The sequence below is a fragment of the Neolamprologus brichardi genome, chromosome 20 (assembly GCF_056152115.1).
Source record: "Neolamprologus brichardi isolate AB-2024 chromosome 20, ASM5615211v1, whole genome shotgun sequence".
Lineage (NCBI taxonomy): Eukaryota > Metazoa > Chordata > Actinopteri > Cichliformes > Cichlidae > Neolamprologus > Neolamprologus brichardi.
The window spans coordinates 23397957-23411954 of NC_142123.1; the positions used below are offsets into that span (position 1 = coordinate 23397957).

At 39.5% G+C, this 13998-nt stretch overlaps 1 protein-coding gene across 3 annotated transcripts; it reads right to left on the reverse strand.

The window, feature by feature from the left end:
* Positions 1 to 432: 432 nt before the first annotated feature.
* Positions 433 to 9656, reverse strand: LOC102781573 (sodium- and chloride-dependent GABA transporter 1). Of its 3 annotated transcripts, none has more exons than XM_006796470.2 (15): positions 9339 to 9656; positions 7936 to 8319; positions 7615 to 7746; positions 7341 to 7441; positions 7083 to 7192; positions 6793 to 6925; positions 6009 to 6143; positions 5812 to 5915; positions 5047 to 5171; positions 4752 to 4864; positions 3959 to 4090; positions 3626 to 3728; positions 3226 to 3326; positions 2895 to 3062; positions 433 to 2749 (listed from the first exon to the last, which is right to left on the reverse strand). In XM_006796470.2, the coding sequence occupies exons 2-15, from the start codon at positions 8165 to 8167 to the stop codon at positions 2312 to 2314; spliced, it is 2127 nt and encodes a 708-aa protein (XP_006796533.1). In that variant the 5' UTR covers positions 8168 to 8319; positions 9339 to 9656; the 3' UTR covers positions 433 to 2311. The 3 variants fall into 3 exon arrangements, with proteins under 3 accessions (XP_006796533.1, XP_087689529.1, XP_006796534.1); XM_087833403.1 differs by lacking the exon at positions 9339 to 9656 and adding an exon at positions 8987 to 9005; XM_006796471.3 differs by lacking the exon at positions 9339 to 9656 and adding an exon at positions 8795 to 8890.
* Between the last annotated feature and the right edge of the window lie 4342 nt (positions 9657 to 13998).

The following is a 13998-nucleotide window of genomic DNA, read 5'->3' on the forward strand; positions in this document are numbered from 1 at the left end:
TTTTTAACTGTAATGATGTTTAATTTTACCTCCATGATAGAGTTAAACTGGATGTCATCTTCACCCAAAGCTACCTAGGCAGCTATTTTACATGTCCCACCTGGTCTCATTCTAAAATAAACAAAAGATGAATGCAGCTACACAACACTTCAAGCCCCCCCCCACCAAATCCCTGCATGTAATTTTATTGGTTTCACACTTTCTTATATCTTTTGACTAGAAATGCTCTAAGGACAGGGTTTATTTACAAGCGAGAGAACAACAGCCAATTACTGCAGGAAGAGTCAGTGCAGGATATTTTTTTATTTATTTATTTTTTTGATAGGATATTTGGAGTTGACCTAATTTTCTGGTAACAGTGTTACCAGAACCACTATTTCTTTCTGCTTGTTTAAAAAACAAAAGCTATAAGGGACATATGCCAGGCATGTGTTGTATTTATATTTTCTATAACTCTTTATTTTTTCAGTCTTTTTCTGTTTGTAGAACATAACAATCGTGCTTTATCATGTGACACCATTTAGATACATATCATGTTTATATTATGTTTTACATTAGGCAGTGAGACAGTTAAAAATATACAAAACAATATTGTTTTTTACTAGACATAGGTTCTATTTTTAATATAATCGTCAGCATCTTCATTGTCATCATCATCATCATCATCATCATCATCATTTCGTATATTTCTGTAAGATATGTGCTTTAGCTTCTGTGATCAAAATATTATTGCAGAAAACAGCAACTCAGTTTTTTCAACATTTAGACAATAACTTCCAATGTATTACAGACATTCACAGTTACATGTTTTACACAGTACAGTTTTACAACAAACTTCCAGAGAAAACTGTGGTAGATTAACTTTATACAAAATTCACAGGACATGAACTGTAGCCATTTCACATTTTCGCTCAGTTGTTTTGCTTTTCAAAGTAAACATGTGCTGTTCAACCAGATGCCTTTCATAGTAGCTGCCATAGAAGCAAACTAACATTGTCTTGACACACCATGGCAAAACTCTGGTAAAATTAAAGCTTATGCTTTTTCGGTTGTAAAGCAAAGACAACATCAACAAAAAGAGAAACAGACCACTTGCTTAATGGCCTGCGCTTATACACCTACGTATGTATTGCTGAATACATATTGATCAAACTATATTTGATCAAGACACACAAAGAAAAAAAACATGACTGTACTTAAACACAGAGTTGGTCCAGTTTTTTTTGTGCTAGCATACAAAGTGCTATTTTGTACTTCTGCCCAGTCATGTAAACAGACTATGGCTTAGTTGGAATTGGTGTACTGGCTTAAGGCCTACTCTGTTTCTCTTCTTTTGTTTGTCAGGAGACATTTCAGCAGTATTTCACTGATGTTCCTGAGGAAAGCATGCAAAACGTAAACAGGATTGACTGTCAGCATTAAGGGATAGTCGATGTTTGTAAATCGCTTTTCGAACCCTGTGCTTTTTATTATTATTATCATCATCATTATTATTATTATTGTACTTCTTTGTACCCTGTGCTTTACCAACCGAATACTTAATAGCGTAGTTTTTGCTTTTGTCTGCCTATTGATTTTGGTCCTCCATCACAACACATATAGTATAAAACATCCTAAAAATAATTCTAAAAATGTTTTGATCACATAAAAGTTTTCTCTCTTTTTTTCACTGAAAAAATGAAGGAAAAATAACAGTCTCTCTCACACACATAATCTTTTGCAACAAATACTGGATCGCTCCAGAGCTCCTTAACATGAACTTCTTATTGGCATTGTGCTTACTCAGAGCTCCCCGTTTGCCGTGTGGCCATGTTTTACCTCACAGAGAGCAACATTTGGAAAAGAGACAACTGTGTGAGGTTTAGAAAACATCCACAAAAAAAAAAAAAGGAAAATTGACGCCATCCTTTGCACTCTTCAATGATGTCAATTTTGTTCACTACTTCATCTACTATATTCACACGGAATTTACTTGATTCATGAAGATATTCAACAAATCTCTAATCTATATCTCTAAGTTTTTTTTTCTTTTCTCACAGTATTACACAGTATGTTTACATTTTTTTTTTTTTTACCCAGAATTATGCTTGTATTTGTGGACACTAACAGTCTTTGATATTGTTTTCGGAATGCAAACCAACAATAAGACATCGTTGGCTTGGTTTTACAAATGCAGAAAAAAATTAAACATGGTTTGAAAATCTGTTTTGATCACATATTGCCCCTGGAGGTAGGTGAATCAATTATAATCTTGGAAGTCCTTTGTAATGTTCTCTTTTGTCTACATGCTCCATGAGGGTTTCTTTGTTGTCTACACGTTGGCCTCGGCATTGGTCAGGTTAGAGGTCGGGCTTGTTGGGTTCGGGGGGCTGACGGGCTCTGGTGGGCTAGTTGGGTTGGGTGGTGGGCTGGTTGGGCTTACTGTTGTGGTGGGAGGGTTAGCCGGACCAGTTGCGGTAGTGGTGGTGGTGGTGATAGTGGTGGAAGGACTTGTCACAGGATTCACAGGGCTAGAGGCGCTGGCTGGATTAGCTGGTGGAGGGGCAGGTGTCACTGGGCTGGTTGAGTTGACAGGAGCTGGACTGGTGGGGCTGGCGGTGTTCGCAGGAGCCGGGTTGGCAGGGCTGGCAGCACTGGTTGGATTGGCAGGGCTGGACAGGTTAGCGGTGTTGGTTTCCACTTGCTGCTCTGGTCCATTTTCCTGAGGTCGCCTGACAACCGCAGGCGGCTGAAGCATTATCCGAAGTCGCTGGGAGCAGAACACGTGGTGAAAATAATTACATAAGAGAAAGAAGATACTAAGTTACAGAGTGAAGCTAAAAACCTAAAAATAAAAGCTGGCAAAATATGTGCTGTTTACCCAGTGACCCAACAACAGATGATTTCCTTCTTACCTCTTTGTAAGTGCCCTTGAGCCCGAGATACATGTAGATCATATATCCTGGTATGAGAATCATGGAGGACAGCGCCATGAGCCAGCCTACTCCCTGACCCCAGCTTGGGAACACATAGTCTCCCATTGTGAGAGGAACCATTTGTATGGCACTGAACAAGAACACCCCCTGTGGGAGACATGAAACCCTTTATGCATCCTGACACCACTGACTACAGGCAGCGCTGTCTTAGCCTGACATGGCTGCAGGCAGGTAATATTGACTTTATTTATTGTTTCATTTTTCATGTCGTGACTTTAGATGTACTGTTCTGTTAGTTCGGAGGACTCACTGCGACAATGAGAGGGGTGAATACAACCCAGCACAACTTCCACCATATGCAAGGCTTGTAACCAATCATCTCCTGGATGTTGTCATAGAACTTGTTCACACCTGCGAGACAAATGAATCTATGATCAAAATATTCATATCCAATTTATTTCAATTTGCCCCTGGTCTGCCATGCATGATGATGAGGATGGTGGGGTGGAACACATGAGTGCTCGTGCCCTTGAGGCTGAACGTCGCTTGAAGTTGTGCAAATATCTCTGGATGCACCTGAGGCTTTCAGCCTTTCACATATTAGATTTTTTTTTTTTGCAAACCTATTTTAAAATTGTAAAAAAAAAGAAAAAAGAAGAAGCTTATTTTGTTTCTCTTGCTACGTTTAATGGAACATTCCCGATACACACCGTAGCACCAGGATATGGAGATGCATTCAAAGAAGACCAAGAACAGCAGGGACATTCCACTGGCAGAGTAGTAGTCGAACAGTTTGAACACATAGATTCCTCCCTGGTTACAGAGAAATTGATAGGTGTTATTGAAAACTTTATGTGCAAATATACTCTAGTGCTGTAATCAATTAAAGCCACTGATTAAAATATAAATTGCCTTTTGCATAGTACATAGATGCACATGTTTTACTTGTATCTTTTAATAATTTTCCTCCTTTCTTTCACTGATTTGTTTAACGTAACGCCATGAATAGTCAGTGGTAATATGAGAAAGATGCCCTGCTGTACCTGCGTGATGTTTGAAAGTCCAATCACATAGGACACCAGACAGACAACCGCGATGAAGAGCTCTCGTCTACCTCTAAGAACTCTGGGAAACTCATCCACCAGAGCAGTGATGAAGCCTTCAACAGTGCAGAACTGAAGGACAGAGTCATAGAAACAGCATTAGGGATAAGTATGAATACTAGCACTTTTTTGCACTTTGCTGCTTTTATATTCTTTAATGTGGGTGTTTTTTAAAAGATTTCTACCTTTTGCAGAGATTTGCAGTTATGTAGCAAAACGCATTCTTTAACAGAGAACCTTTGTTTGACTGGTTAGACTAACAAAGAACCGCAGTGTGCAGCAAACCATGGGACAAAATCACTGATGTAATCTTCTGAATGACCAAGCATTCACTTCTTGGATGCCATTTTGGTAATAGCTCTTGTATGCAAAAGCACTGTTGATATGACATTTAGAATAGGGTTAAAATTAGTCTTTTACTTTGAAGTGCTGATGCTCATGGGCATTGTGTAACTGCATATATGGTGTTCAAATTTCTCTAGCTTTATTCAAACTGAGCTATCATATATTAAGAGAAAAAACACACGCACACGTAAAGGGACCTGCAGGCAAATGGAGGTGATAAAGTTGCATTAAAAATACTTGACAGCCAATGTCAAAGCCCAGCTATATCTGTCCACAAGAAGCAAATTGCATGCTTATCATGCAGAGAGCAGGGGTGAGCTGCATGATATGTACCTGCATTTAAAATATTTAGGTCAGCCCATGAGCAGATCATCTCCAAGCCCCTTACCTGGCTGTCTATTCCCAGCATGAGCAGCATGGAGAAGAACAGAATGGCCCAGAGAGGGGAGACGGGCAATTGGGTTACAGCCTCCGGATAGGCCAGAAAAGCTAAGCCAGGACCTGGTTGGAAAACAGGAAAAATCATATTTCGTCAGGGTTCCTCTCACAGTATTCTGATAACGACATGCATACATATTCACACAGAAGTGTCGACTGATGCTGTTCATCAGTGAGCATCAATGACAGTGCAGCTTTTTTGTGCAGACGCAGAATCATTACAGAAGAAAACAATCTGTGGTTACCTGAAGCTGCTACATCAGCGATGGGTCTCTTTGTCACATGTGACATGAAGCCAACAATAGAGAAGATTACAAAGCCAGCAAACATGCTGGTACACGAGTTGATGCAGCACACAATGATGGAGTCTCTGGGGAGAGGAAATGTAAAATACAGCTTGTGTCAAAGACTTAAATTGACTAACTCTTGTGCTTCTTAACTGATCTTCTCTGAAAAACCTCAAAATGAGGTCATCATTGTTACCTGCTCCTTTTCATTGTAGTGTTTTATATATATATGCAATATTTCTTAATTGTGAAAGATATAAATATATTTCCATTCAAAATCTCACATCAAACATGACCATTGTCACATTTTTATAGATATAGATGTTGTAGAAAGCTGGATCCGTTTGAATCAAGGGCACAAAATGCACAAAATGAATGCAACTATTTTTATGTAACTGATTGTTTATGTGACCCAGAACCATGGGGCTGCTGGAGAAAACAGGCTTTGCAATAATAGTACTTTTTTTTCCTCCAGCACACACACCAACAGAAAGAAGCTGCCTTAGATTTTTATTATATTCATGCCAGGAAGTGACATTTATAACCTCATTTTAAAAGCTTCTACCAAGTAAGATCGAATTGGATTAAGTTATCTTATAAAGTAGCAACAATTTAATTACTTCTATCTTCAGGTATTGCAATTTACTCTCATATATTAAATTCAGAAGTCTTTGTCGTTGTCTCAAAGATTACATCCTGTTCATGAATCATCACCAGTCTTACCTGTAAACATTATTATTGAAAGGGTTATAACTGCCTAGAGCTATAAGTGACCCCAATCCCAATCCGTAGGAAAAAAAGATCTGGGTAGCTGCATCGAGCCATACCTGAAAAAAGGAGAAAATAACTGCGTGAGGCCGTCGTCTGCTCACTCAGGCATGCAGTACATGGGTATGAATCATGTAATAATATGTCATTACCCCAGATTCTTTGAGCTTTTCAAAGTCAGGGGTGATATAGAACAAAATTCCTTCTCTAGCTCCAGGTAGAGTCACCCCACGGATGAAGAGAATAAACAGCATGAAGTAAGGATATGTGGCTGAGAAGTAAACGACCTGAAAATGTAAGACCATTATCAGCAGGGTAACATCGCTGCATTTTAACAATATATATGATCCATAGATTTATACATTTTCATGAGATCTGTAAAGTTTCTGTAGCTTTTCCGAACAACAACAACAACAAAAAAGCAAATGAAACTTCACTTACAGCTGGCCTGTTTGTCTCTCTGAATTTCTCACACCGTGTAAGATATGTGTGTGCAAAGCATGGGGCGATGGGGGATGGGCTATTTTGTGACCAAACCAAATATTATTTTCCACGGTCATGTGATAAACCACACTTTCAAAATGTGGCACCCCAAGAGAGGGAATCTGCCCCAAGTAAAGGGAAAAGATAAAGCCAGATTCTTTCAAGCGGCTGTTTGTTGCTCTACCTATCACAAATCCACACGCAGGGTAGAGGAAGTGTCAGGAGAAGCAGAATTAGGGGAGCCACCATAAGGCAGAGCAGGATTAGTGAACATGAGTTTTTGCTAACTCCTCTCCTATTTTTGAAACAAATCTGGACGATACTGATTGCAATTTGAATGATTGATGAGCTGATATTAAAGTGATTAATATTGCATAGCTCACATAGTATTCCACTTTGGGAATCAGCATAGCATCAGAGGTCTTGGGTAACCAAATCTATCAAACATCTTACCTTTCCTGTCCAGCCAACCCCTTTCCAAATACAGAAGTACACGAGGACCCAGGCAATAGCTAGCGTTATTGCCAGTGGCACTCGAAGCTGGCCTGGTTTCTCCAAGCCATCAGTCATTTGATGCATGTTGCGCCTATAAGTCAGAGGAAGCAACAATAAGACTATTATACACACACAGGGAAATAACCATGCAGCAGAGAAGGCTGTCTTTTATGTAGCTCGGGAAAGCATGCAGGACAGTTTAAAGCGCTGCTGTTGTGAAAAGCAAGAGAAAGCAGTCAATATCTTACTCCCAAAACTCCACCACTGCACTGGTGAGATTGGTGGTGTCTGCAATGCTGTAGTTTGTATAACATCTCTCTGTGTTCCATTCATTGTTACATGAGCTCCATGGAAGTTCCTGAAAAATAGAAATGTGCGATTTCTTTCTCCATGACAAATTTAGGGATTACCAGTTTCTTGCAGATATTGCAGGCTACATTCCCAATGAACAACCTTGCTTTTATCTTTCCTTCAGCTTTAAATGAAACACACTGTATAATACTTACAGTGGTGAAGGAGTTGTACAGGTAGTAAATGGCCCAAGCAATGATTATAATGTAGTAAATGTTGAGCCAGAAGGACAGAACAGCCGCTGCAAGGCCCACACCTGTCACAGAAAAATGAATTAGCCACTATACAACTATTATTGGATTTGAGTGTGGCCTCCACATTTACTGATGGCCATACTTATTTCTTATAAGCATCAACATCATAAATATTCATGCTTTTTTCATCAAAGTAAATATTTTCTGGTTACCTATAAATATTCTGTTCATATACCTTTAAACATAGGAGCCAGTTTCCACACACCAAGCCCTCCAATTGATGTGTATTGACCGAGGGAGCATTCCAACAGGAACAAGGGGACCCCAGCAAATATAAGGGTCAAAAAATAGGGAATTAAGAAGGCCCCTGGATGGACAAAAGGAGATTACGTTATGCACTTACGAGTTATCAATTTTAGGCTAAAGTAAATTAATTACATGGCGATGATTTAATTATTTTTATGTTATCAGCACGATCACTTTGGTTAGCTCGACTATGTGTATCATAGAACTGAATGATACATGCAGATAAATTAGCTGTGAAAATAATCTTTACCTCCACCGTTTTTTCCACAGAGATAGGGAAATCTCCATACGTTTCCCAGTCCAATTGCATAACCCACACACGACAGAAGAAAATCAAATTTCCCCCTCCATGTTTCTCTATCAGGCACCTCCTTTTTCTGCTTTTCGGGTTTCACGTCCAGTGACTTGGGTTTGTCATTATTAGTGGCCACCTCATTCAGTTCTGTGACTTGTCCATCCGTTTTGGTGCCGTTCGTCGCCATGTCTCTGGATTTGGCAGAGGTCCTGGCAGTCGGACGGGAGGCTTCAGCACCAGTCCACGTAGACAGCAGCTTCGCGGTTTTTCGACCTAACCCCTGGACCAAATGTCTGGAGATGAAGCCTGTGCGCACAAGGCTCGTCAGTCGTCGTTAACCTGTAATAGAGTAGGCTAATTGATTGTCTCTTCAAGGGAGCGCAGAAAAAGTGGTTATTTAATAAGCGAATATGGACATGTTATACTCCCGGCAGGTGTAATAAAAGAATGGAAATCAAATATAAACACTGTTTATCTCTGATGTATGAATATGAAAACGCAGACTAACGAACCTCCCGATCATTTGGCACCCTGAAGAAAAAAATTCCATTTATGTCAGACTCAACAAACAACAAAAACCATCGAGGGCAAAGTCATGCTGACTTGCCCCAGAACAAAAACACAGACGGTAGATTGCACATAAATTAACAGCATTCAAAGCCAGACCAGCAGACATGGAAGCCTAAACAATGTTTGCAATTAATTATCCAGCAAATATTATTAAAAGATACCGAAAAAATATTTATAAAAAAAAGCAAACAAACTTGGAGACAAATTACAGGATCCAAAACATACACATAAGCGCAAGACGCACCGTAGCGATAGCAAATAGCCTATGAGATTTAAGCACAGCGAAGTCCACCAATTACCACCTACAGATTCTTAACAGTTAACCACGTAAAGAGCTGAAAGCAGCAGGGATACAAAATAAACCTTCCAAACAAACTCGAATGCAAAACGCATTGTAGGGACAAAGGGATGTCCAATGCGTAAAAGCTTTACGCACCAGGCTGCACAAATTCCTACCCCAGTCTACCCGAATAATTGAGAACCTTGCGCGTTATTAAACGCATGAAATCGCGTCCTCTCCACACTTGCAACATCCAAATGACTGGCATGCAGCAATCAATACACCATTTAATTGGATACAGCGCGTAGGTTCAGAGATCATCGTGCAATTTACATGAATCCCAGCTACATGTCGCTAGCCCCATTCACAGTTTAATCATTATCACATGATAAGAAAAATAATATAAATAAAAATAATAACCATGCTTTAACCAGCCTCGTTTGTATAGGTGTTCAAACACGTACACACGCACAGACAGACGCAAGAATTCAGCACCCAGTTTACTCACAGTCAATCTGTGATCTGTGCCGCCGAGGATACGCTGCTTGCCACAAATCTCGGAACGAGGTATCCGTAGATTCCTCCTGTGGGTGAAGTTGTAAACTCCCAATATTTCTTGAAACATAAATAGATTTTACTTCCATTAAAAGACTTAAAGGGACCATGCAGCATTAGAGGGGTCCAAGCAGGAGCTGTCCAGCGGGGAGCAGTGCTGAAGACCAGGAGGATGAAGAGGAGGAGGAGGAGGAGGAGGAGGCTGAATCAACACGGGCAGCAGCCGCTTCGCCTTGTGCGACTAACATCAACAACCAGAGACTCAACTCCCATCTACACAGCCTCAATGTCATCTCAAAGTCGCCCCCCCCACTCATCCTCCTCATCCTCATCTATAGGCTGCACTGACATCGCACTTGCAGCCTGTTTGTTTTTATTATTTCAAACGATTTCCCCCTTTACATTTTAATTAATGCTGTCAAATAGGTAATCACATTTTTTTCTTTTTGACTATTATCCCCCCCAAACAAGAAGAGCAACTTTGTAAAACACTGGCTGAAATAAAGATTTCCCATTCACAATTATTTCTCATTTTAAAGCGATAAACTGCGATTATCTCAGGGGCTTAAAAAATAATTTTATTCAGGTGGCAAAATGAGATTTTGGGATCTTCTGCTCCTGGCAACACAAAAGATGACCCCCCCCCTCCACATTCAGATACACACGAAAGCCCCCCCGCACTAATAAATCGAGGTGCAAAATGGAAACATATGGGGGCTAATATAAGCAACATTATCTGCTCCAAACGCGTGTATTTGGAAGAGGAGGCCAGTTACCGGCTGTCTGCAAATCTGGCAAATTGTGATAAAGGGAGCCCGTCAATAAAGGGAGGGAACATTGGCTGGTTGTCTAACTCTGCCTGTAATCGTCCAAAGCCCGACGTCTTCCACAAATGGGGGGATGATATGAGAAGAATAAACACGTGGACTATAAGCTCGCAATTAAAAAAGAAAGACTGAAAAAGAAAATGGAAAACACTTAAAGATTTAAAAAATGGTTTGAGGGAACTATTAAACACGTGGAACAGCGAAGAATGGATCCACTCGTAGTAGGTTTTTAATTTTTCTTTATTCTTGCTTCTAAAGTAAACCTTCTGGAAGTAGAAGACAAGAACGAAACATCTTTGTGGAACAGCTTGTGAATTTAAAGTGCAAAGGTAAGTAAATTACATAAATATAGGCCCACTTGTTTGATTTACTTCAAATTTAGGAACAACTTTGTTTTCTTTAGCTTAGCTATTTTTCTTGCGTGATCAGTGATGTCACGTTGGCTTATCCTGCCTGTCCTTTGAGTAACTTGAAAGCTTTGTAGTTTGCCTCCATGCTTGTAGTTTGCTTTCATACTCCACACGTGCTGACTGCTAACACTTAGTTCCCTGCTGCAAAATTTGAAAAATGTTTCATGTGACAGAGCTGAGGTGGAGGGAATACAAGCTGACTGTGGAGCAAACTGCTGGAAATGCTCTGGCAGAGAGATCAGGAGCAGAGACTCCGGTGTGAATGTTCCTATCACAGGCTGAGAGGGCACCAGATGGCAAACCAATGAGGGGTGAACTAACCTACTAAATGATACCACATTAAATGCAGCATTTAAAATCCCATCTGGGTTGCCGTCCCTGCGGACATGGAGTGTGAAACATGACACATATTTATACACCTGCTGATGGAGCACACAGGCATGTCCAATAGGCTGGTGACATGCACTCTCAGCCAGCTGACCTCCTAACCCCTCAGCTTTGGTTTGATTCAGCTCACTGCCCTTTTCACCAGCCCTTTTCATCAGACTCTTAATTTCAGCCAGAAGCCTGTATTTGGCTCCAAGTGAATGCTGTGTGTGCTCCATTAGTTTGGAATTACTTGTCCTTTCTTGTAATGGCTTTTAGAGTACGTGAGTGAGATTGAGGCTTGGGTTGCCCCTCTTTACAGGCCCACTGGCTGTAAAATCATTTAAATGTTAGGGAGGTGTTTGCAGAAGGATGCAGCCAAAGTGCAATTCACTTAACACTATTTGCTTATTGTCATTTTTCAACCCTAATGAATAGATGTTTTTTAAATTGACACCTTAGATATGTGCCTATATGTGCTTTAAATGCATTTCAAATAATGTATAATTACTACGTACTTTGGGAAATTTAAAATAAAATATGGCCAGTTCTTCAGTTCTATTAATATAATAAATAATGGAAATTTTTAAATATAAGAAAAATATTAAATCAAGAATAAAAAAAAAAAAGAGCACTTAAATGTTTTGTTTAGGGTTTTAAATATACGTTTTTTTTTTTCAAATGGCTAAAAGCATTAAAATTTAATGTAAAACCTTTTTTTAATGTCTGAAACAGTGCTTAAATACTCTCCCGAGGATGAGGGCAGGTCACTCCATTTTCTATGTTGGTGTCAATACTGTTTTAATAACCTACCTTGAAGTGATTGTTTTAACTGCCAGGTAATCTCTATGCAATTCTCTGTTTTCACATGCATCTTCATGGACTCATTTTTCAACACCCCTCTGCAATTTGAGGCCACAAAATGAACTGATTAGCATGATGATTAGTCATTAGTATGCTAATCATAAGCAATTCACATATTTTATTCATATTGTCGCAGAGTTGTTTTTCTCCTTCTGCTGGAATTGTGTACACATCCCATTCTATGTTTATTGTAAACATGCAAGTCAGTGTGGCGACTTGCTGAGAATGTACAGTGGAAACGATGGTTTTACTTGTAGTGTTTTTAGTTTAGTTTTTTTAAGCTGCAGTGTCTAATAAGGACGGATGAATTCATTCATTGGACTGAGGAAATAAAAACAGGGCATCTATGACGTGGATTGCTCCTTGTCTTCAGCATCAAGAAAATGTTTTTAAATGACCACATATATGTTGCAGAAGAAGAAGAAAAGATGTTTCAGTCCAATTTTAAAAACACCGAACATGCAATTCAAATATATATTTAAAAATCAACATAAAATATTTATAAATCCTTTGTTTTAACACCAAATCTGTCTCCTACAGGATATTTAAAATATAAGTCTGTCTTATTAGGTAATCCCTGTAAGAGTTGTGCTGTCAGAAGCCTGGATGTGCAGCCTCTTGTCACCTGCTGTCTCCCTTTTCAACAGCCTGTAACCATGATTGCAGCTGTACATTTTTTTGGACTTGTGTAGTATAATATCGATGCAGTACCACTTGTGTCTTGATCATAGAGGGACTAGCCTGCATGTATTCCACTAGGGAAGTAATGCATAACTGAATATATGCTCACTCAGTATTTCTGTGTAGAGCATAATATAATTTGATCTTCCCTTCCAGGAATGATTTATTAAATTTACCTTACACCTACAGACGCTGCACAGAGATGCTTGAGACTTCATGTACACAGTTTCTTATGTTTTTAGCCACCATGTCAGAATATTCACAGTACACAGACTCTAAAGATACTGGAATTACTTCAAGGCTCGATACTCATATTTGTCTGTGCTTCCTTAGTATAGCATTTGTTTAGCATGACCTAAATTGCTGTGAAGTGAGTGCCTCAGCAGCTCTGTCTCGCCTCTTTCTTTTTTTTCTTCCCTACATCTCTCTTTCTCTCTCGCTCTTTGTTTGACTTCTTTTTTTCCCTTTACTCTCTCTCTCTCACACACACACAAAAATATGTATATATAACCAAACCCCCCCCCCCCCACACACACACACACACACGCACAAGATTTACAACCAGGCAAAACAAGCTGAGGGAACATTTTTTTGGTTGTTTAAATTTTTTTTCTTTTCTTTTCTTTTCTTTTCTTTTTTTTTTTTTTTTTACAACAAACAGCTTTTGCCAGATTATTTACACGCGTAGTAAGTATTGTGGGATGTAAGAATTATTTATGTGGGCTGACTAATGACATTTCAGCAATACTGAGTGAAGCATCTAGCAAATTTGCAGAGCTTTTGTTTTGTTTCTCTTTTCTGTGTTATTTCCCCTTATTCTACCTTCTTGGAGGGATCAACTGTGCTACGCTGTAAAAGACTAGCTTTTTCTTCCTTTGGGATTCAGACGCTGCGTTTGCCACTCATTCAAAAGAAATGCTGTTTCCACAAATCCATGGAATTAGATAGTCATGATTTAAAAGACATTCAGCCCAGCTGCAGCTTTAGCATGTTTGGCATCGACCTGTCACCATGCACCGAGACAGGTACTCATGCTGATGTGTTGACAACCCTGTGTGACAGCCAGCACACGGTGTGGATTTAGTAAACATATGACCTCCATGATAACCAGTATGGGGGCACTAAATCGCTTCAAATTTTGTACATGCGTTGCTAGGCAACAACATAATCGGCCTCCGTTTCTCCCTCCTTATATGGCTCTCTACTGGGATTGCTGTGCCTCTATCACTGAAAATGGTTAATTAACTTCTACAAAAAGTCCATTAATGGTGCAGATTAGGCTTCTGAGGGTTAAAAAAACACATCTAGGCTACTCAGAATTACACTCCAACATACAAATGCATGGCCAAGATTAAAAGGACGTTTGAAACAAATGATCCTAGACCCATGAGTTTGACTGTATTCTAGCAAAAACAGCTTCAGTCATTGTTTTAAATATCATAATAGATCAAAATTGAAAAGGTTA

Excerpts from the sequence above, each read along its gene's own strand:
- LOC102781573 (XM_006796470.2), bottom strand. The coding sequence starts at position 8,167 with ATGGCGACGAACGGCACCAAAACGGATGGACAAGTCACAGAACTGAAT. Across the intron at positions 3,729-3,958 it reads GACTTTCAAACATCACGCAG|GGAGGAATCTATGTGTTCAA; the intron begins GTACAGCAGGGC and ends CTCTGTAACCAG. Across the intron at positions 3,063-3,225 it reads TCACCCCTCTCATTGTCGCA|GGGGTGTTCTTGTTCAGTGC; the intron begins GTGAGTCCTCCG and ends TGTCTCCCACAG.